At 35.9% G+C, this 24,461-nt stretch overlaps 3 protein-coding genes across 4 annotated transcripts in view; 2 read left to right on the forward strand and 1 right to left on the reverse strand.

Moving 5' to 3' along the window:
* The window catches only part of LOC126727621 (DNA-directed RNA polymerase III subunit 2), a 42,639-nt gene extending 40,362 nt beyond the window's left edge, over positions 1-2,277 (reverse strand). Inside the window, exons 1-4 of one of the 2 annotated variants that reach the window (XR_007656292.1) lie at positions 2,106-2,277; positions 1,863-1,968; positions 1,618-1,739; positions 1,199-1,291 (exon numbers count right to left, since the gene is read on the reverse strand). Coding sequence is in view for 1 of the 2 variants with exons in the window: in XM_050433431.1 (XP_050289388.1) it covers positions 1,199-1,291; positions 1,618-1,739; positions 1,863-1,968; positions 2,106-2,155 (371 nt within the window). In the remaining variant the exon portion in view is untranslated. The remainder of the gene's footprint in view (positions 1-1,198; positions 1,292-1,617; positions 1,740-1,862; positions 1,969-2,105) is intronic. The other variant, XM_050433431.1, reaches the window with a different exon arrangement.
* Positions 2,278-15,979: 13,702 nt separating this feature from the next.
* Positions 15,980-17,723, forward strand: LOC126728918 (uncharacterized). Its single transcript, XM_050434669.1, has 2 exons — positions 15,980-16,071; positions 17,032-17,723. Exons 1-2 carry the CDS (start codon positions 16,065-16,067, stop codon positions 17,721-17,723), a joined length of 699 nt encoding a protein of 232 aa, XP_050290626.1. The 5' UTR covers positions 15,980-16,064.
* Positions 17,724-20,136: 2,413 nt separating this feature from the next.
* LOC126727624 (uncharacterized) lies at positions 20,137-24,384 on the forward strand. The gene is made up of 2 exons (XM_050433433.1): positions 20,137-20,549; positions 23,582-24,384. Exons 1-2 carry the CDS (start codon positions 20,248-20,250, stop codon positions 24,204-24,206), a joined length of 927 nt encoding a protein of 308 aa, XP_050289390.1. The 5' UTR covers positions 20,137-20,247; the 3' UTR covers positions 24,207-24,384.
* The last annotated feature ends 77 nt before the right edge of the window (positions 24,385-24,461 follow it).

Raw genomic sequence — 24,461 nt, forward strand, 5'->3', positions numbered from 1 at the left:
ACTATATGCTCCAGCTTGAGGGGAAGTATTTAAGTATTGAGTTTATGTTGATGTAATGGCCCAGGAGGCCCAATTATGTTGTAAGCCAATGTTGGGCTAACCCTAGCATCAAATCTCTATATATACCCTGTTAGGGTTCACTGTAATAGATGACTTGAATATATAATAAAGATGTAGCCGCTAGGGTTTTATGATATGGGTGTAGGCCATTGGCCAATCCACATAATCCTTGTGTTCTTCCTTCTCTCTTGCTTCTGCTTCTCTATATTATTTTATTCTTGTCTTTAACATGGTATTAGAGCAAGAGATTTTGAGTTCGATCATTGTCTTCACTCTACCTCCCATTTAAAATGTTAAATTCCCACTTATTGGGCCCCCACTTATTAAGGAGAAGTTTAGGCACACAAGTAAGGGGAAGTGTTAGAATTATAGTTAAGTGATTAAACTCATCATTTCCTAATAGCTTAAACTTTTAGGATAGTCGGTAATTTAACATGATATCAAAGCATGAGATCCTGAGTTCAATCCTTGTCTCCTCTACTCTACCTCCCACTTAAATTCCCATGTATTAGGCCTCACCTATTAAAATGTAATTTCAGCCCACACGCGAGGGGAGTGTTAGAATTGAGCAACTAAATGATTAAATTTACCATATCCCATTAGCTTAAACTTTTGGGACAATCGGTAATTTAACACACCGTTTGCAATGGGTAGCAACTACATCAAAAGTAGACCATGTGATGCACATTATCAATTTACAGTGGTTTTTTTATTATTAGTCATTTGAGACAACCTAATGTAAGTTCTCCAATACTTAGCTCATGCAAAATGTTTATAAATCTGTGCTTTAATGCTTTTATTTGCTTAGCATTCAACCAAAAAGTATCCAATAATGACTAATTCTTAGGACAAGTAATCTTTTCTATTGAACTATTTATCAACCATATGCCTTTGTAGGTTAGACTACGGTACAAAATCTTTCATGTCATTAGTTTAGGATGCCAGGATGCAAATTCGCCAATGGTGAATCCAAAAACAAAATAAAGAATTAATATATCTTTCAAATGCAGCAACTTAGCACTTTAAAAATTAAAAATAAATAGAATACCTATATGGACTAAAATCAGTCCCATGAATAGCAAATTACATGAAATCAAAAACATATATGATATGCATATGAAGGGCAAACAGAGCATACGTCATGTCAGATAAGCGGCAAAATTGGGGACAGATTTCATCATCGACACCATCGCTTGGTACTGAGGGTTTACCAATTCTGACATTTTTAAACCTGCATAAAAACAAGGAAAGGAAAACGGAACTGAATCAGCCAAAGAAACTGAAACTACTAACCTTAAAAAGTCAAAATCTTAACACTTGGTTTTCAAATATTATTTCTAACAGAAATTCATAACTAGAATCAAGTTTCAAAAAAGAAAATGCACACCCATTAGAGCAATTACTATGATGTTTTTTAATCATACAGCAACACCACCATCATATTAAAACTTATACACTATTGACTTCTAACCACAAAATGAATGCTACCCCACAAAGTATATTAATTTCAAGGCAACACATACACCCAAGAATTTTTAAAATAATCTAATGACTTACCTGACATAAACACTGGGGTCAAGGCTTGATTCAATACGGTCATTAGCTCGGACAATCTTCTTTATTCCAATATTCACAAAGTAGTTAAACGAATCCAAGTGTTGCTTCACTAGCCCCCTCACCTAAAAATTTCCCACATCACAGTTACAACATTTATACATAAATACACACATAAATAAATACCCATTCACACACATACACTGATAAACAGGGAAAGATATGTGATATATAAACAAATGTAACACCTTTAGGAACTCGGGAACAAGCTGGTATTTGTCGACCGCGGATTTGATAGGGGCGGAGAGGAATTGCATGTCGATGTCCGGATTGTCAGGCAATTGCTTCCCAACACTGAAAGTTTCAATCTTTTTAGACATTTTTTCATTGAGGCAATTTATCAAACACAGAGAATGCAACCCAGCAAACTAAAAAATAAAAATTGACAAACAATGACAAAGAATAAGGAAGAAAGGTTAAGGGTAGCTTACTGTTGATTTTGCTTTGTGGGGTCTTCCAAAGAATCCTTCTTTTCACCCATGATGATAGCTTGCTTGCTCTTTTCTTCTCTCTTCTGTCTCTGTAACAAGCGGCGAATTGGGACCAAAACCCTTCTTAAACCCTCTCTCAAATATAAAAATAGAAGTTCCTACTCTTTTTTTTTTTTTTTGTCAAAATATATTTTTTCACTAAAATTATTTTAAATTCTATTTTTCTCAAATAGTACTTTCATATATAAAATAAAATTAATAATTTTTAACCCCAAATTTAGAGAGTTACATAATTGTGCTTTAAAGGTATTTTCAACTTTTGTTAAGTATGAAATTTTATTTCTTCCCCATAATAATTCTATAATTACACTGGGGAGAAGGAGAATACAAACTCTTGTCAATATACAATTTTTTTAACGTATCTTAACAAAACTTTTTTTTTTTTTAAGGAAAGGGATTTTACAAAACCTAACTTTCAGGTTTTGATTCATTTGTTTTTGTTATGTTTATATATATATATATATATATATATATTTTTTTTTTTTTTTTTTTTTTTGAGAATCCTATATATATATATATATTAATGGTGAAAGTGATGAGATAGTAACAGTATAATGGAGTCAACTTGGAGTGAATAATATCGCATTTTTCAAACCAAAGATACACAACATGAAATTGGACCTAACCTTGGATAGGTAGTATGTAACTATCTCTTTTTTTTTTTTTCTTTTTTTTTTTTTTTGCTTTTCCATTTACAAATCTTTTAAATCCCATCCGTTCCTTTGTTGCCATTCTATCGGTTGCTGTCTTGCTGATGTTTACCGTAGTGGCTTACATGCCTTTGGAGCATCCAAATTGATTCATACCAAGTCTTGCTTTGTTAAGTTCATTTTCTTGTACTTAAAAATAAAATTTAAATGAAAAATATACTTGTGCTTCCAAAAAAAAAAAAAAAAATTAGAAGTAAAACGACTCTCCGGTGAAAGACTAAAGAAATACTTTCAAAAATTAGATTAAATTTCTGCATGACGTGCATTTCATCAAGGATTCTATGCACAACTTGAGAGGAATGTAGGAAAGTATAATTTACTTTTTATGTCATTGAAGGCCAAAATCAAGTTAATGATTGTCAAATAAGATAAAATAACATGATTAGTTGCTGTAGTTGCTAGAAAAAAGTTGTGAAATTGAAATAACTAATTAAACTATAATTTAAAAATCAAAATATCATTGCCTTATGTTAGTAATCCCCGTTATAAACATATATTCCATTTTATTGTATTATCATACATAAAAAGTTGAGCTCAAAAGTCTTATAGCTCAGTGACATGATATTATCTCTTTTATAAGCTCATCTTTCCCAATGTTGTAATTATCGAATTAAAAAAAAATGTTCAAAAAATAACAAAATATAGTTTTTTAGGGTATCACCCGGTCAATATAAGTTGATGATGCGAAGAAAATCAGTAGACTAAATGCTCCGGGTTTCAATGATCTAACAACTGCTTGAAAATCCTAAAAGGAAAAAACAAAGGATCAAAGGAGACCGGGGGAGACCGGCCAAGAACCCTCCGATGCTTAAGTTAGTTTTTCTCTCAAATTCTAGAGTCCCAACTTTTTTGGAGTTGTCTAAAAACTTACCTTCATTTGATGTGAATAGGTGCTTATATAGTGTGTTCTTAAAGCGGTTATTTGTCTTGTAACTCGTCCTATGTTTGAGGAGATCGGAGAATTCAATGTCAACTTCCTCAACCGCTACAACAATTATAATTCTCCTATAATTGTCATTGGAAGTTGAGCACTGAGGGGGAGGTTATAGCAATGAATCAGAATTTTATTCATGCCATGAAATAATAACACATGGTCCATAAAGGTAAATCTTTTATAGGATTTTCCCGTGTTGAGAATCATCCTGGTTCAATCCTCATGAACGACCCATAAGCCTATGGACGACTGTTTTGTCTAGCATAGCTACTTTTGTCTTCCTGGCCTGGACGACTCTTTTGGACGAGTCTGGAGTTCACCAATTCTCAGTTCACCATCATAAGTTATAACTTATAAGGCGGAACTACATAAGCTCTAGAATCTTTGTACTTCCTTTTTCTCAATCACATTATCACAACTTTCTACAACTACTCAATGTCCCATATATATGAGCCCATATAAATTGAACTAGTTATGACTTCTGAGATGATCATCTTAAAGTAAACCATTAGTTTCTCTTTGGATGGTTGGCTTCTTATACTATACCAAGTGTTGTCAAGTTTTTTATGCTCAATTTTTAAAATTTTTTTGAAAGTGTTGTTAAGTATTTCTTAATTATTTTTTAGGTAAATTATTCCTACTCAATTATTAAAGTCTAAAAGAATGTCACTGACATTAGCCATGTCAAGGCACTTTAACCCGATTAAAGTTGAAAAATAACTTGAAGCTGAAGCTGGAATTTTGAATTTTAGCATTAAAGTGCCTTTTTTAGCATCCATTCCATGATGACTACTCTAATCATCAGACTAAAATACCAATCGGTTTTTGGTTTAAACAGAGTTCAAATATCAAATCTCTTATGCAATGATAAGAGACTTTATTAGTTGAGCTAACTAGAATCTATTAGCGTTAAAGCACTTCAGTGCATGGTTCCAACTTGTGGTAGAAATAATGAATCGATATAAATGTGTCCTTATTTTTTTAAATGAAACTCAATGCCCACCCATTGTTTAGAGAATATCTAAAAACAATAAAAAGGATAAAACTTAGATACATTACTATAGTTGCAATATATTAGATTTTTCAATTAAATCAAAACACATTTTTCTAAAAATAAATTTCAAACACTTGATTGCATTGACTAATAAAATATAAACAGTGTTGTATTTTCAAGGACAATTAATTTTAATCCACCAAAGTGTTTGAATTGAATTAAAGAACCCAATACGCTCTGTTTGTTTTAACGATAATGTTTTCTAAAAAATAAATCATTTTCCAAAAAGTATTTTCCATAAAATTATCTCATTTTCCTATGTTTGGTTGCAACCTTAAATGAGTTGAAAAATAATCTCTTAACTTCCCTTATTTAGCTTACTGTAAGATAAAGTTATTTTCCAAAAAAATTTAACGGAAAGCAATCTCTAAAAATAAGTTATACTTTTTTTGTTTACCAAAGATAATTTTCCTTTGACTCATTTTTTTTTATGGTACCAAACATTAGAAAACACGAAAAACTATTTTCACACAACGTTTTCCATTGAAACAAACAAAGACGTATTATATCTTTAGATTCTGTAACCAAGTTTTACCATAATAATAACAATATTAATATTGATATTAATATTAAATATTGACCATCATATCACTTTTGTTGAGTTTTATATTGTCTTTTCTCACGTTTAAAAAACTCTTCAACCACTTTTTTTATAAAAATTAAAAAAAAAAAAAAAAAGGCGAAAACCACATTTTGGTCCCTACATTTTCACGCGATTCCCACTTTGATCCCTATCTTTTATTTTCACCACTTTTACTCCCTATCCTGAAAAACGCGTCTCGTTTTTTACCTTATCATTACATCAGAAACGAAAAATACACACATGACAAACAACAGAATTAAAAAATATTAAAAATATTTTATTTTATTTTAAAATAAAATAAAATTTTAGTTATCATTTAATTATTTAAATAATAATTGTTCTTCATGTTCTTCCCCTAAGAACATGGTTGCCCAGAAAATAAGAAATTCAAGATTTTATCCTCTTTTCGTACTTTTTCTTAGCATCAAAACTAGCAAAAACATATACAAGACCATGAAGCAAAAACATATACAAAACCATGATCAAACTAAGATACTCTAACACAATCAACTAACAAAACGCAAAACACTTAATCAAAAAATAATAATAATAAAACAAGCAAAACCCAAAACACAGTCAGATCAAAAAAAAAAAAAAAAAAAAAACCAAAAATACCAAAACTCAAAGCCAATCCCCATCAATAAAATACATCAAAACACAATCATGAGCTAGTTAGATCAAACCACAGTGACCATCAAACCATGGTGACCACTTGGGTTTAGAGAGAGAGAAGATCAGTCTCATTCTTTCTCAAAAACTACCAACCCAAATAATCACAAAAAACATGGCATCGAGGTACACAAGTGGTGGGGCCCCAGACTTCTTCACCAGCCAATCCATGAACCAAGCTCCAAAACCCTCTTACTGATCCAACCTCTCGAGTCTTTTTCTCGACCCATCGACCCAGATCACTTGCCATCAACAACAACTACAACAGCAACCACAACAGCCACATACAATAATCGGAAAAAGAACTCTCTTCGGCTACCAAGCCCACTAGTTTTAGAACTAAGTTGGGCTCAATGGCTTTTTCTACCGCTCCGTTAAGCCTCGCACTTACACCTCTCCAATATTGCCCCTCTCACCCATGGACTTTTCCAAACGGAATCAACCTTAGATTCGCTGCTTTCTTCTTTCTCGTGTTTGCATGGGGTGTGGATTCGAGAGGACAAGGGAGAGAGGAAAAGAGAGACAGAGAGGATGGGATTGTGTGGGTTTTAATGAAAAGGAAAGGATGAAAGACTAAAAAGGAAAATGTGGTTCTTGTATTTAAATCTGGGTTGGTTGGTTTTTTTTTTTTTTTTTTGAGAAACATCTAGATTGGTATTTTTGTTGTTCTTGTTCTAGATACACTTAGATCTTGATTCATGTGGTTTTTGGTTTTTAATTATATTTTTAGTTTTTTTTTTATTTAGTTAAAATTGATAAATTAGTTTTTTAAATTTAGATGCTGATCTGGCATTTTTTAATGGCAAATAACTTTTTTTTTTTTAATTATTGTAATGGCCACGTCAGCTTTTAGTGTGCTAATAGTACATTCTATTTGCCACATGTGTATTTTCCATCTCAGATGTAACAGCAGGGACAAAAATGAGACACGTTTTTCAGGATAAGGAGTAAAAGCGATGAAAATAAAAGATAGGAACTAAAGTAGGAATTGCATGAAAATGTAGGGACGAAAATGTGGTTTTCGTCAAAAATTTGAAAAAGGAAAAAAAATTTATGGAGAGCAGATTGTGAAAAGACTAAAATTGTCAAAAATCCCGATCTACTGTGGATTTTTAAGGGCCACTTACATTGGATTCACAAGAATGGGTTGACAAGAGCTCATCATGCAATGGCATACCCACAAAGGGCCATTAAATAAATAAATAAATTGAGAGAGAAAAAATATTTTCCACGGCTAAAATTTAAACCCGGATTAATTCAACATAACGAATTTTCAATTTGCTACAGCAAATCTGGTGATCAAATTATTGTTTTATAATTTTATTTTATTCTTATCTTTTTGTTAAAGACAAAACAATTTAATTTGTTTTGAAGTAAAATATTTTTCGAAAAATGTTTTCCCATTTTTAAGTATTTGTTTGTAGGTAAAATATAGTCAAACTTGTAAAATATATTCTATTGACGGTAAAATTATTTATAAAAAATTGTAAAATATTTTACATTTGAAAATTTGGTAAGATATTTTCCAAAAATACATAGTAATTTCCCCCCATCTAAGTCACTAGGCCACTAATCTAGAGGCCGAAGACATCGCTTTGGAGACCTGTGCTTGTGATCTGATGGCTGGAGACTTCGCTCCGACAACCGATGCCATCAATCCAAAGTTCGGTGACTCCATTCTGCACTTGATGCTAGCGGTCCAATGTTTAGAGACTTTAATTGCTCCGACAACTAGTGCCAGCAATCTAGTGGATAGTGACTCTTCTCCGCGACCAGTGCTAACAGTCCAATGTTTGGAGACTCTACTTCGACGACAAGTGTTGACAATCTGGTTATAAAAGACACCTCACCGGTGATCAGTGCCAGTAGTTTGGTGGTTGGAGACGCCGTAATGGCAATTGATGTTGGCAGTCTAGTCTAGATACCGCTCTAACGGTGATCGTCAACACTCCGGTTGCTAGAGGCACCACTCTAAATGCCGGTTCTAGCGGTCCAGTCACCAGACCTCCAACACCAACAACTTCAATGTTGAGCCATTGATTTTAGTGATTTGCTTGAAAAATTTTACTTGTTATACCAATAACCTAAACATATTTTACTTCAAAACAAAATGGGGCGTAAAGTTTTTGTCACTTAAATTTTCAAAAGTTAGATTCTCACCCCTTTTGTTACATCTGGTTTGAATGTCTTTTGATCAATATACTATGACAAGGTCCCTTTTTTTTTTTTTTTTTTTATGAGATGACAAGGTCCATTAAGCTCTATTTAAGCTCAAAATAATGTCATTCAAAAATATGCTATTTTGAATCCTATTAAAGTCATGTCAAATATTATTTTCACTAAATTGTAATTTACATCTTTAAATTTTTAAATAATTTTAATTCAGTGTTCTTAAATTTTAAATTTTGAGTCCATAAAATTAGCTTGTTTTTTAGTTAGGGTGTATTTCTATAAGTTATTGAAAAATTGTGTTTTAAGTTTAAAATGAGTGTAGAGTCCCAATTTGTGGCCCAAACCCAAAGTATATGGGATCTCGGCTCAATGAGCCCAATACAATAAATTTGTAGAGAGTGGGTCAAAGAACTAGGCCCTAATGAGTTGAACAACGGCTAATATGGAATTAAGTGACAATCAAGCACAAATAAGATGTATTGATATTAATAGACTTTCAGTTCGAGGAGGCCACAATTATATATATTGATTACAGTTGGATACAGAGACAATTTAGATTGTTACAGTGTTCTCTTTCTCTTTTTTCCGATCCCTTCTCCATGAAGAGTCTTTCACCTTATATATCTTTCTTTGGACCATCTTCACCCAACACTTGTTGATCATCTGAACCCTTACTTGAGTACATGTCCCATCAGACACCCCCTCTGGTTTTCTGTGAGTTGTGGTAGCCAAGGTAGTACTATTCAAAGGTCTTCTCCATATAAATGCGGCTAGAAAAGTAGCTGCAGTGCATTTAATGCGATAGTGGCAGCTTTCCTTTAGATATTTTTAGGTTTCCTTCCTTCTCGTATGTTCATAAAGCATGTTTTTATCATTGGAGTTTCTTGGAGGATTACGCTAACAGATGGAGTACATATTATGAACTACATTCATCATATCCGAGGAGGAATTCCTCCTCAGACAGCCTCTCACTTGTTCCCTATCTTTAAGACTTCTTTTTTTTTTTTTGAGAAACCAACCAATTCGACTGGGACTTTATTGTATTTAACAGAATGCTTCAAGGAGCATCAAAATCAACTAACTAGGAAATGTCTGTAGGTAAGTCACCCAACCATTCCCAATACCCAGCCAAACATTTGGCCTTCTTAGCTAACGCATAGGCAACCACATTACAAAACCGATGAACAAAAACAAATTGAAAAGACTAGAAAACAGAGACTAAGGAGCGGATGTCATCAACAATATCTCCCTATGAAGTCAGAACCGGGTTTTCTTGGACAATAGCATTAATAACAGAAACTGAGTCTCCTTCAAATATAACGTTCTGCAGGCCCTTTTTAGCAGCAAACATCATAGCATGGCAACACGCAAGGGCTTCCGAATCCACAACTGTCGAGGCTAGAGCAGTTGGCATAGACAAAGCTGCCACTACATCTCCACGCCAATCTCGGACGACAAACCTGATACCGGCCAAATTAAGCGACTTGAACACAGCTGCGTCAAAATTTACTTTGAAGTGATCATGCTCTGGAGGTCTCCACTAGTGTTGGATCATAGGTGAGTGAACTGTCGGAGCTTCATCTTCCTGGGCCGCCAAGAACTCTTGTAGCAGGTTACTAGCCAACAAGTTAATGTTTGTAATAGGCTGCACTTGATGCCCAAAGTGAAGGGTATTTCGCCGGTTCCATAGACACCAAGCAGCTACTGCAAAGATTTCCTTCCTGAAATCATCCGTTACTTGCAAAAAACGATCAAATAAATTGCAAAAGGTTAGGGGAGGGGGGTTCACAGCTTGTTGGGCCCAACTGTGACAACTCCAAACACTTTCCACCACCCGATACTTCCATAAAGCGTGTAACACATCCTCCTGGCCTTCATTGCACAACTCACACACCTCCGAATTGATTATGTTCCGTCGAACCAGATTACACTTTATTGGAAGAGCATTGTGACAAGCCCTCCAAACAAAGTGCTTGATTTTATGAGGAACTCGAAGCTCCCATATTCCCTTCCAAAAAGGTCTTTGTGGCTCACGGTTAGAGCTGCCTTGCACATATCTATCAGTTAGCAACTTGTATGCGCTACTTGTGGAGTAAACTCCAAAAGGTGTGTAGGCTCATATAACCCGGTCCTCTGTATTCCTCAAGCTCAATGGAATTCCCATAATCACCGATGCCTCACTAGGCAGAAACAGCTCTTGAATCACCTCTGTTTTCCATTCTCTCCGGTCAGCTTCAATGAGGGAACTAACCCTTGTCTCAGGCAGAATAGTAGGAAGGGGTGAAATGATGGAACTACTATTTCTTTTAGGCAGCCATTTATCTTCCTTTACCCACACGGATTGGCCATCACCAATTCTCCAAACCATGCCTTTCTAGATAACATCTCTCGCACTAAGAATACTTTTCCGAGCATAGGATCTGGCTATGGAATCTTTCGCTTCCAAAATTGAACAATTTGGAAAAAATCTAGTTTTAAACACTCGAAAGCAAAGCGACCCTGGGTTATTAATCATCCTCCAAACCTGTTTTGCTAAGAGAGCGTCATTGAACTTTTCAATTTCTTTGAAGCCCATTCCACCCACTTCTTTCGCTTCACAAAGCTTTTCCCAACATACCCAATGCACCTTTCTTGAATCACCACTATAACCTCACCAAAACTTCCGGATAAGGCTTTCGAGCTCCCTAACCAACCCCTTGGGAAGTTTAAAACAACTCATGGTGTAGGTTGGGATAGCTTGAATGACAGCCTTGATGAGGACTTCCCTTCTCGCTTGAGACAATAACTTCTCTTTCCACCCCTACAATTTCTTCCAGACCCTCTCTTTTAGGAAGATAAAGCTTTGTTTTTTTGCTCAGCCTACTAAAGCGGGTAACCCTAGATACTTTTCATACTACCGGATTGCTGGGACACCTAAGAGCTACTGGATCTGCTCCTGTAAGGGCAAAGGAGTGTTTGAACTGAAAAATAAGTTCGTTTTTTCTCTATTTATCTTTTGACCAGACCCTCTCTCATACACCTCTAAAATCTCCAATATTTTATTGCATTCAGCCTCTGTAGCTCTACAAAACAGCACACTATCATCTACAAAGAATTAGTGGGAAACTTTAGGACCATTTCTACAGATAGCCACCCCTCAAATATGCCTATCCACTTCAGCCTGATGAATCAAGCTTTGTAGCCCCATAGCACACAACAGGAACAAGTATGGAGACAGGGGATCCCCTTGGCGAAACCCCCTTGTGGGTTTTATATTGCCCATCGGCTGCCCATTGAGAAGAACTGCATAAGAAATAGATTGCACACAAGCCATAATAATTTTGATCAACCTATCTTCAATACTCAGGTGACGCATTATCCTTTCCAAAAAAACCCATTCCACATTGTCATACGCTTTACTCATATCCAGTTTAAGTGCCATATACCCCAAATTCCCTTGAGTCTTCCTTTTCAGAAAGTGAAGGGTCTCGAAAGCCATTAAAATATTGTCAGTGATCAACCGCCCTGATAAGAATGCACTTTAGGAATCTAGAATCATTTTAGCCAGCAACTTTTTCAACCGATTAGCCACCACTTTTGCAATTAATTTATAAACAACATTGCATAGACTTATCAGTCGAAATTCTGAAACTTTCTTAGGGTTTTAACTTTGGGAATCAGAGAGATAAATGTGGAATTAAGGGATTCTAGGACAATACCTGAATTCAAGGCTTGGAGAACAACTGCAATTACATCCTCACCAACAATGTGCCAAAAAGATTTGCAGAAAATTGGGCGACATACCATCAAGGCCAGGGGCAGTATTTGAAGCCATTTGGTTGAGAGCTTGCTTTACTTCAAAAGCTTGAAACTCACCCCCCACGCACGGATCCACATCAACATTCATAGGGTACGGGATTCCATTTAAAATTCTATCCAATCTAGACGGGTTTGAGGTGGAAAAGATATTCTTAAAATACCCCTCTACCACACCACCCAATTTGGCTTCATCCTCTACCCACACCCCATTGTCATCTTCCAATCCCAGAATCAAATTCCTCTTATTCCATTGATTAGCTCTGCAATGAAAGTAAGCAGTATTACGATCACCTTCTTTAAGCCAAGTGTTTCTAGCCCTTTGCTTCCGCATACATTCTTCCCTAGACTGGAGGCTACCAATTTCCTTTTTGAGCATCTAAATACGGCCTGGATTAGTTCTGTAACAATCCCCTTCTTCAGCTTCCTTCAAGTCAGCCATCTTCCTCTTCAGAGCAGACCGAACATGACCAAATGTAATTCGATTCCAAACTTTGAGGTTTTCTTGGCAGGCCATTATTTTTCTATTAAACCCCCAAACTGAATCAGATGGCTGTCTAGAATCCCAGGAATCCTGAATTACACCCTCACAAGAATTATCCTTCAACCACATAGCTTCAAAGTGGAAAGACCGACCTTTTCTGTAGAACCTTTTAAATTCAGAGTCTGAACAAAGCAGCAAGGGTTTGTGATCAGAGTGAAAAGCATCCAAGTGATGTATTCGAGCTGAAGGGAAACTCAAAGTCCACTCAACTGAAGCCACCCCTCTATCCAACCAAATCCATACATTCTGACCACCCGTCCTTCTATTGCACCAAGTAAATGGGAACCCATTGAAGCCTAAATCCCTTAATCTACAATAGTCCAGAGCATCCCTAAACCCCTGCATCTGTCTCTCCGGTCTAATGAGCCAACCCTGTTTCTCTTCAGCAAACAAAATCTCATTGAAATCCCCCATACAAGCCCAAGGCAAATTTAACCGCTAGCTAAGAAGTCTCAGTAATGACCAAGAGCTTTCCCGGTTGGCAGTTTCAGGGTCTTCGTAAAAACCTGTGAACCGCCAAGCATCATTCTCCCCAAGGTCAATAATAGCATCAATATATCTGGCTGAGAAAGTCTGAACATCCACATTCATATCTGCTGGCCAATACAAAGCCAACCCTCCCCCAATATTGTGACGGGGGACTACAAACAAATTACCAAACTGAATCTTACGGCCAATACGTTCTAAAACTACTTTTTCCACCTTTGTTTCCATCAAAAACACCAACTTGGGATCTTTGTTGCGCACCATCGCAACCAGCTCATCTTCTGTCTATGGGTTCCCAAGCCCACGACAATTCTAGCTCAGGCAACTTATAATGCTCGGTGGCGTTGGGACCCAGCTGCCACCTCACCATTTTCTTTATTCGAATAGCTGCTGCCACTCAAACACTGTTTTTTACCAACACTCCTATCAAAATCATCCAGCACAGGCCTCCTATCCACATTCATTAGTGAAGGAGACACCCCACATTAATCCACCTCCCTAGCAAGTTTTTTCCATTTTCTTGTGGACCCCACTGAATCAGAGTTAGTGATTTGGTTGGTGCAATCTTGCATGGCCCTCATGTCACCCTTACTTACCTTAGCACTAGGACCCACGGACATCTTCAAACCTCCCCATTTGTCTCACCCACAAAACCATCCAACTTATCATTTAAATTTAACCCCACCACTATCTCTTCTAACCTGTTGGTTGGATTATTTGAATGCAAGCCATGATTCACCTCATGGTTTTGTACCCCAAAGCCCCTTACATTATTCACGTTACTCCCATTTCCACGCGTTGGCTTGGAAATCTCAAAATAGTCCATAGCCATATTTGCCGCCGAGTGAGCAGATGACTGAGTCTCCTTAGAGTTGTCGGCATTCTCTTTTGATGGACCTTTATTGCTATCCCTCTTCCTCCACCATGGCGCTTGGCTACGTGAAGTGCCCAAAACCACCACCATAGTTTTGCGAGTGCCTCTCAACGGCTCCGCTCGAAGCCACTCACCATACTGTTGTTCTTCCTTCCTTAAAGACCCTTTACCTCACAGCCAAACTTCACAATCCCTCTCTCCATGAGTCACACGGCCACACCAGTAGCAGAAATTGGGTAACCGTTCATACTTCAGCCCAACCTAGCCCACCTATTTCCCCTCCGAGCGTAATTTAGAGCAACGGAGCAAGGGTTTGGATATGTCAATGTTTATTCTAACCCTCAAAAACTCACTTCTAGCGTTGTCGTCTTCCGGGTCGGCAACTTGGATAACCCTACCGATGGTCTTATCTACCAACTCCCCTACTTCAACCTTCAAACTCCTCTCTGGAATATTGTGTATCTAAACCCGTGAGAGAAATCCAGGAATGGCACCGACTTGATGTCGAAAACATGTTCAAATGCCACAAGATGTTTATCGTATGACCATGGTTCAAACTCCAACACTCGCTCAAGATCCAGTACATCCTCAAATTCAAACAACAATATATGCTCTCCAATATCGCTAATCTTAAGTTCATCGGCTGTTCTCCATAAGGGCTTGAACGTGCGAGCAACTGCATCTACATTAAGAACCCTCTTTGTATAAAACCGACTAGCTAAACGGTATACACTCTCTTCCTCTTCCTTAGGGACCTCAGCACCCCCCTCTTCTTCTTCCGTAAGCGAGAAACGTGCCCACATCTCGTCTAAAGAAGCCATGAGAATTACAGCCCTTGAAAACAAAGAAACTGAAAACGAAATAGGTACTGCACCACCGAGCACTCTAATAGAACACTACACCCACCGAACGGGCCGTCCTATCAACCCACGGAAGGTAGAAGGGAACAGATACCTAAACTAGGTTAGGGACTTAATTCTACAGGCGGCTGAGTAAGAGATAAAACCCTAACCCTAGTGCATTAGAGAAACTGGGTAAGAGGGAATGCATTAGTGTCTTTGAGACTTTAATTGGGAACGTTTAACAACCACTTGCTCTTCCTTGAACCTATCAATGTCTTTGGACAAGGTCCAAGGTCCAATATACTATTTTGGGCCCTTGTCCCTACAATGAGCATTTGTAAAAAAGTTATAAGGAGTTGTGGTTGTAAAACATAGTTTTGAGTTTTAAAAATACTCTTTTTTTCCCAAAACACCTAACTAAACAAACCATGAATATGACACTTAACTGACATCTTATCATGGTTCATTTCATAATGAAAAAAGAAAGGAAAAAATTCTATCTTTTAATAAAATAAAAAAATCCAAACAATACATAATAGTCGAAATCGAAATTTAGCTCAATTGGTGAATTTAAGAGATTTGATTTTTAATTCCTGCCTACATTAAAAGTTGGCGAAAATGGCCAACTGGCCTTAAAAACCAAACAATCTAGTTAGTAGGCGAGAATTAGAAACATATTTGGTTAATAGCATCTCGAGCCTTAGAGGCTCGATTTTGGTCTCAAAATCGAGCCTTTAAGCCTCGATTTTCTTGTGTGATCTGGCCTGCACACGCTGGAATGGTCCAGCTGGAAATCGAGTCTCTTAGACTCGATTTCCACGTGAAAATCGAGTTTCTAAGACTCGATTTCCAGCTGGAAAACGAGTCTCACAAACTCGATTTTTGAGTACAGTTCTCTTGCTTTATTCGTGTCTGATGTCTGGTCATGTCAAGTCCCACAGCTCCAGGATGAGCCTTTGCAGTTTGCACATGCTCACTCAGCTCCAGGAGTCAGCCTTTGCAGTTTGCACATGCTCATTGTAGGTTACATTTAGTTGTCTGGCTTATAGGTACACACATGCTGCTTTTTACTTTTCTCTTTCTCCTGTACGGTTAGAGGAAGTAAGGTTAGAGCCTGACTGCACTGAGCGCTAAGTTCTTATAGGAGCAACATTTATCAAATTTGAAAAAGAGACCCACATCCTTCCTCTCACTCATTTTCATTTCAGCATAAACTTCAACTCACCCCACATCCTCATGTCAGGTAAGGTTTCTCAATCTCTCTAATTGTTAGTTTCATATATAAATATAATATATATATATTATTATTAGGTTTTTTTATGGGTATGTGTATCATGATTAATTTTTTTTGTTTGGTTTGATATTGTTTTTTATATTTTTGATAGAATGATTTGAAAGTTTGTAATGGGGTGAGTTGTGTGTTTAGTTTTTTATTTTTTTTTTAGTATAATTAATGATTTTTTATTTTTTATTTTATTTTGGAAACAAATGATAATGATTGGGTGTGTTTGTATGTGAATATGCAAATGTGGGGTTTGTAAGAAGTTATATTTGGTAGTGTATATATTTGCTAGGATTTTATACAAAGTAAAAAATATATTTAGGTATATATTTGTATTGTTAGGCTTTTATCATGACTAATTTTGCAAGTTAGTGTATATAATTTGCTAGGATTTATACAAAGTAAAAAATATTGTAGTTATATATTTGTATTGTTAGGCTTTTATCATGACTATTTTTGCAAGTTAATGTATATATTTGCTAAGATTTTATAACAAGTAAAAAATATTGTAGATATATATTTGTATTGTTAGGCTTTTATCATGACTATTTTTGCAAGTTAATGTATATATTTGCTAGGATTTTATAACAAGTAAAAAATATTGTAGATATATATTTGTATTGCTAGGCTTTTATCATGGCTATTTTTCTTGTTGTTTGGTTTGATATTTTTATTTATATTAGTTAGAGCTGAGTTGAAATTTTGTAATGGGGGTGAGTTTTGTTTTTAGTTTTTTTATTTGTTTGAGTACGAAATGATAATGATTGAGTGTGTTTGTATGTGATGTGGGGTGAGTATATGCAATTGTGGGGTGAGAATTTGTGATTTTTGTACTTTGAGTAGATAGAAAAGGTTTTGTAATTGAGGTTAAATGAAAGAAAAAAATATGTCGCTAACATATTATACTTGACTCTTTAATAGGTTCACAACATCTGAAGAATATTGATATAAATGTATACTACGGTGGACCTCTTAACAATCCTGGGGGGATTGAGGGATTTCCATTTACAGGGCCGGGTATCCAATGCTACCCCATGATGATACGTCGTAAGTTGAAGACGTTGATTGATTTGAAGTTGAAAATAATGGACGAATTGAATTTGAACTCTGCTTGGTATGACATCAAGATTATTTATCGTTACCCACAAGAAGTCCTACATGAACGGATAAATTACGGGTATATGGCGATTAAAGAAGACAAACATGTGAAGATGATGTTTAATAGGATCCAGAAAATGCCCCAAGTAAATGCTGCTGAGTTGTACATAAGTTCAGAGCCGCTTGCGGAAGTTGATACTGAGATGGTGCAACAAACAACTACGTCTTTACAATTTACAGCCCTTGATGATGGATGCACTGCAATGGGAGGGTATACAATGGGAGATTATATGCTCCCATCTCAAGATCATGTTGTAAATACTGGTGAAACCCTCCATTGTCAAGAGACACATTTAGAGGAGGATGACGAAGACGAAGACTATGTTGAATTGTCAAGAGACACATTTATCTCCTGCCATGATACCATGTTAAATTGCCAGTTCTCCCCAAAACTTAAGCTATTAGAAAATGGTGAATTTAATCATTTAACCATAGTTCTTATATTGAAGGTATAGGAGTCTTATACGAAATTTTTTTTAAAAAAAAATTTCTAACATGTACCACTATCTTATTAGGGGTTTATAAATTATTTACTCACTTAGTGAGGTATAGACAGGCTGGAATACAACAACGTTTAATCTATGGTTACAATCCTTGAAACAGTTAATAAAAATGGCTCTTTTTTTTTTTTTTTTTTTTTTGATGAGTAGAAATAGCTTGGGAAATGAGAGGCTGGGATTTAATCTGAGGAGCATTTCAGTTGATAAAATGAGGAGCATTTTATCAGAACTTTTGGAGCACCGAGTTCTATACGAGGCCCTATAAGCAGCAGAAATATGCAGCACCATTTGAGTGGTTTCAGTCTTGTGTATATACCACGTGTATTGGAAACTTACATTAAAAATGAAGCAATGATGCAAATAACATGACATTCTATAAACGGTTTTATGTATTCTTTCTGTGCAATTTGCTAAAAAACGTTGGCAAGAAAGAATGATGACGGCTTGCTGCCATTTTTTTTTGTAAACGAGTTGGTTCTTATTCGAATCAAAAAGGAAATTGTCATTTGGTAACTTTTACAATGAATTGCTCTTCTATTAATTTGAAATTTTATTTTGAGTTTTAATATAGAAACATCCAATGTTCCATTCTCTATGCTATCAGTCCATGGGAATTCTGAGGTGTCCTGTTAATTGGGAGTGGAATAGTCCGATAAAGGCTGGGAGATTACTTCCTTATATGGAAATTTCTAGATACCTAAAACCAATTTATGCCAAGCCAGCTAACGTAAACAAAACTTCTAACCAAAATCCCTTAATCAAAACTAAATCTAATCCATCTATTTAAACTAATTAAACAAAACCATTCCTAACCGAAAAACCTAAATCATAACCAATCAACCAAATACATAACTGAAAAAAGACTATGTAATTTGTTTCTTCAATAGCAAACTACTAAGTGCTTTTTTATATGCATATAATTTAGTAATTTGTAATGGTACGCAAGCACTATAAATATATGAGATAACTATTTCATATAAACTTGTAAGTTCTAAGCTCCTAATAGACAAGCAAATGGGCCTAATGAGATATACAATTCTCTCGTAAAAGCTATAATCCTAATCAGCAATAACAATCTAACCTGAAGGCAGAAATTTGGAAACTCTTAAGGATGGCAGCAACAATATGCACTATCCAAGCAACAATGTCATCTGCACTCACCAAATCCAAACCCAAATTTCATAAAAATCATAACATAAAAATTAAATAAAGTATCTACCACAAAATCCAAACCCAAATTTCACAAAAATCAAAACTGAAAATTAAATAAATAACCTAAATGTTAAGTATCCAAATCCAAACCCAAAATTTCACAATAATCAAAACAAAAAATCAAATAAATAACTTACCAAGCAAAATCGGAATGGGTAACCAAGCAAGTTTGACTTCAGCCAAAGAGAGTTGAATGTCATCTGCACTCACCAAATCCAAACCCAAATTTCATAAAAATCATAAAATAAAAATTAAATAAAGTATCTACCACAAAATCCAAACCCAAATTTCACAAAAATCAAAACTGAAAATTAAATAAATAACCTAGATGTTAAGTATCCAAATCCAAACCCAAAATTTCACATTAATCAAAACAAAAAATCATATAAATAACTTACCAACCAAAATCGGAATGGGTATGGGTATGGTGAGGAAAAATGAATGGGTATGGGGGTGGTAATGAGAGAGAGGGAGAAAAGGATAAAGGATCTCCTACTGAGGGAGAGAGAGATCGATGAGGAGAGGAGCCGATGGCTGGGCTCAGCCTCGTCGGCGTCGTCGCTGGGCTGGGCTGGGCTTTGCTCGTCGACGCCGGCGGGGTTCTCTGTGTGTGTGAGCGTGTGTGAATGTGAGAGGCCGTGTGAGAGATAGAGAGAAAATGAGAGAGTTTTGTGAGTGTGGGAAATGAAGATGTAAGACTGAGGGTGAGAGAGTGAGAACGTTAATTTTGAAAAACCCCAATTGGAAACCGAGTCTCTAAGACTCGATTTCCGGTTGGAATACACGTGGAAATCGAGTCTAAGAGACTCGATTTCCAGCTGGACCATTCCAGCGTGTGCAGGCCAGATCACACAAAAAAATCGAGGCTTAAAGGCTCGATTTTGAGACCAAAATCGAGCCTCTAAGGCTCGAGATGCTATTAACCAAATATGTTTCTAATTCTCGCCTACTAACTAGATTGTTTGGTTTTTAAGGCCAGTTGGCCATTTTCGCCTTAAAAGTTGATTGGTATCTAAATCTGCTATTAAAGAGCACAATCTTTAGTAGGTTGAAATTCTATTAAAAAAAATTGAAATAAAATTTCGAAGCTAGAGAAGGAAAAATCAAAATTACCCAACAAAAAAAAAAAAAAAAATTACCCAAGCTTACATAAATTGCAAGCTAGGGAAGTAGTAGCATAAAAAGAAGGAGACGGCAGTTGCATAATTGCATTGCACATGTTCGTCAAAATTCCTGAGAGAGAGAACAGAACACGAGACAAGACGACATGGGCAAGAGAGGAGGAGGAGGTTCCGGGAACAAGAAATCAGCGCAAAAGTTGTCATCTTCAAATGGGTTTCACAATCCAATCTCATTGAGAGAAGAGATCACTGGAAAAAAGCAAACAAAAAGAGGCAACTCTATCAATTCCAAGTCCATGTTAAAGCTCGAGCATTTGCAGAAGCTTGCAACGTGGGCCAGTGGGGAGGCCGCTATTCCTTCTTTGGGTGCTCTTTTTGGGCAACGTTTGGCTGCTGTAACGGAGGCCACGGGGGCGCCACCGAACCATTCTCTGTTTTGTTGTGAGAGGTTGGATTTCTTGTGTACTTGATTAAAGAGTAGATACAGAGTATGGTTTTGGATTGGATTGAATGATATAGAAGAATATATGATATAAGTGAATGACTCTGATTAGTTTCTTGAAAATTCATAGCTGACCCAATAGTTTTGCAACACAAAAGGGTTGACAGAAGTAGTAAAAAAGACTTTTTTTTTTTTTTTTTTTTTGGTTTTGGAGTAAGAAAATGACATGTTAATTGAAGAGTTGATAGAGAGTATGATTTTGGGTAGGATGTAATGATGGAGAGGAATATAAGTGAAATAGCCTGATTAGTCTGTTAGAGAATCCATAGTTGACTCAATGGTTTTGTTCATAAAAATAGTTGATAGAAGCAGTAAAGAAGACATGTTGATTAAGAGTTGATAGAGAGTACGATTTTGGATATGATAATGATAGAGAAGAATATAAGTGGAAGACTCTGATTAGTCCGATGATAATCCATAGCTGACACAATAGTTTTGCAATTAAAAAGAGTTGATAGAAACCGTAAAAGAGACGTTTAACTGAAGAGTAGATAGGGGGCATGATTTTGGATACGATGAAGTGATAAAGAAGAATATTGTGAATGATCGTTGAGAGCCTATGGTCGACCCTATAGTTTTGCAATTAAGAAGAGTTGATAGAAGTAGTAAAAAAAGACATATTAATCAAGGAGTTGATAGAAAGTATGACTTTGGATAGGATGATATGGTAGAGAGGAATATCAGCGAACAATTCTAATTAGTCCGTTGAGGATCAATGGCTGACGCAGCAGTTTTGCAACTAAGGCTTTGTTGTTGTATTGGGAATTGCTTGTAGCAGTTTGGGCTTAGGTTTGCAGTTTATTTGATAGTTAGTTTGGTATGGATTGCATGGTTACAGCTTTCTTGCAATTTAGATTCACTGGAATATTAAAATTTTTCTTCTTGTTGAATATGGTAAACTGTTTTGATAATAAAATTAGAGCATGGAGTAGGAGAACAGATGGGATGTTTTAGTGAAAGTCTTGTTTGTAATTTGTTTGAATTTTGAATTGCTGCTAAATAGAGAACTGAAAGCAGTTGTCTTGTGTTTAGGTATTTAGTGTAGGTTGAATAGTAAAAAGGATTTTATGCAGGGAAAGGAAAATATTTAGAGAGAGAGAGATATTGCTGAGATGGAATTGAATGTGGGATCAAATGTGGATTGGTGTCAGCTTAGTTTACACTAATTATACCTGTTGATGACCGCAGAATTACAGTAATAGTTAGAGTGTATCCATGCTTCTGGGGTTCACGTGATAACTCAGTAGTAATGACATCGTTTGTAGTTTGAACCCCACCTCTCCCACCGCCACTATCTACCTATATAAAAGAAGCATATCCAGGCTTCTGGAATTAGGGTGATGATGGAACCTCAGAGAGTAATCTTATTAGGAGAGAGAGAGATGGAGAAAAAATAGGAGAGAGAATGATTTTCTATCTTCATGTTTTATGTTAATTTACAATGCTTTAAGTTAGTTTTTGTCAAAAAGAGGTTTCTTGTTCAAAGTGTTCACCATCGTGAACATGATGTTCAATTTTTTAAAATAAAAGTCTTATTACCTATCAAAAAAAAAAAATAATAATTTTGTCAAAAAGAGTAGTCGCCACCGATAACTAACTCTCCAACTAGTACATCTTTTTGCCTTTTTGGAGCCCATCTAACTGCCCACAATTGGGTCCAAACAGACCTTAGGTAAGTTCCATTGGCATTAATTTAGTTTCGATCATCAAAATAACTGATGTGCATGGAGGTGCACATGCACAAACTTTTTAATCTTTTGAAGATGCATGTAATTATACTGAGAGTTATGTGGTTTTGTCCAAATAAGCTTTTAATGCAAGAGCTGAGTCTTTGCATTGGGGAGAATTTCAATTGAGATTTTTGTTTATTTGTTGTGCTAGCCAATGCTAATGCTAAAGAATTACATGTGTTGGAAGTGTGGAATAATATGTTCTTAGGTGTTCTACTTAATGTAAATAGGAAGAAATTTTAATGAAATTTGAGTGATTAGATTGAATGAGGGTGTTATTTTTGCAGTTATGCTCGAAATTGGTTAGAGTAAGTCAATATGGAAAGTAGTTGGCATGTCTCTATCACCTTCATTAATATATGCAAAGAAGTTTAATAGAAATCTTGAAAATTTTCAACACCCTTAAGACCAGTGAGACGATATGCATATGGAGTCACTGTCCAAACCACAGGCATAAACCTTCAAGAATCTAATACAAATCATAAGCTTCATTGAAATAAGCTTCATTGAAATAAGCTTCATTGAAACAACTAGAACCTACACATGCGTTTTTGTCTCTCAAACCATGAATAGATAAACTTTTATTATCGTCCCATTTGCCAAGTCTCTTTGGTGCAAATTTTGCTTAGTTCAGTATTGACAACATCTTAGTCCCAACAAGAATCTAGCTACTTGGTCTTTGTTAGGACATATCATTTGACCAGAGAGATTTTTATTTCTTGATCTGTCTCGAGTCTTCTGTGTGGCATTAATCGGCTTGGTGATTTTGTGCATTAATGAGTTGCATTAGAGTATAATATCATGTAACCTGTAGGATATTGAAATTTAAATAAAAATATTGGTCTTGATTTTATTAGCAAATATGATGTATCAAATGGAGGTCTTCAAATAGTTTTTGTTTTATTTATTATTTTATATTCCTAAGTTGCCTTGTTGGATATCCTTAATAACTGTAAGAATTTTATGAGTTAAACTACTCACTGATTATATGATAATATATATTTTTTGCTTGATTACCTATCTACATGGAAGCAAGGAAATGGTTGTTTCCTATTACTTTCAAATTGCATTAACAACATCTACTTATTATGAATTCTAGAGTAAAAGTATGCTACCAACATTGATTTGGATTGTTTGTAACTTTGTTGGTTTCATTTGTATAGCTTGTTGGACTTATAAGTTAAGCTCTTTCCTTTTGTGGTAAATAACATATAGAGTGACTCTGATTGCCACGTAACTGTATTGCAGATGTGAAACAATTCTTCAGCCTGGGTTTAACTGCACTGTTCGAATAGAAAAGAATAGGGCAAAGGCAAGACATAGGCGCAAGAAAACTAATGGTTTTACACAGAACAATGTGGTGTACAAGTGTTACTTCTGTTCACATTGGAATCTAAGGAGAGGGACCCTAGAAGGACATATGAAAGAGATATGTCCCTCAAAGGCCAAAACATCTTTAAAATCAGAACCTGCAAAATCCAGGCTTCAGAAGTGCACTAGCTTGGAGAAGATCACCAGAGGCAAAGATGATACCTATAAAACAAATGAGATAGCTTCACCAGCCTTAGCCAGGGAGAATCCTACCACAAATGGTCCTGTAACTCCATTGTTCCCTGCTACAGATAGTCCTATGACTCCATTGGTGAGTAGTGGTTCTACTTTGTTGGAGGCTAGAAGGAGAAAGAGGAATCGATCAGCATTGAAGAAACCAGCTGGACCTGAAAATGATTCTACCCCAATAGATGTAGAAAAAACTGTTAGCTCAAATAAACGAAGAAGAAAATCTTGGACTAGTTTGAAGGAAATCGCTGAGAGCACTGAGTATGTTAGCAGTCGAAACATCACTAATTTAGCAATCCCTTTGTTTATATAATTGGGACATTTTTTTTTTTAATTCAATTTTTTTATACTTCAGTAGATCAATACCGTTGGATGGAAATCACCGGGTCTTGTGTAAGAGTGAGGGAGAGTTGTTTATGTTGTACTGAAACAAAAGGCAATGTTATCAAAGCAGCTACTACCTAACCAGTTAATCTAAATCGATTCCCATTGACCCCTTAACAGTAATTTATAAATTCACTTCCAAAGTTCCAATAATTCTTACTAGCCTTGAAAACCTGCATATAGA

Source organism: Quercus robur, chromosome 5, assembly GCF_932294415.1.
Source record: "Quercus robur chromosome 5, dhQueRobu3.1, whole genome shotgun sequence".
Lineage (NCBI taxonomy): Eukaryota > Viridiplantae > Streptophyta > Magnoliopsida > Fagales > Fagaceae > Quercus > Quercus robur.

Bases quoted from the DNA above. Each gene is read 5' to 3' on its own strand.
- LOC126727624 (XM_050433433.1), top strand. From the start codon at position 20,248: ATGGGCAAGAGAGGAGGAGGAGGTTCCGGGAACAAGAAATCAGCGCAA. The intron at 20,550-23,581 runs GTTGGATTTCTT...ACTGTATTGCAG, and splicing joins TCTCTGTTTTGTTGTGAGAG to ATGTGAAACAATTCTTCAGC.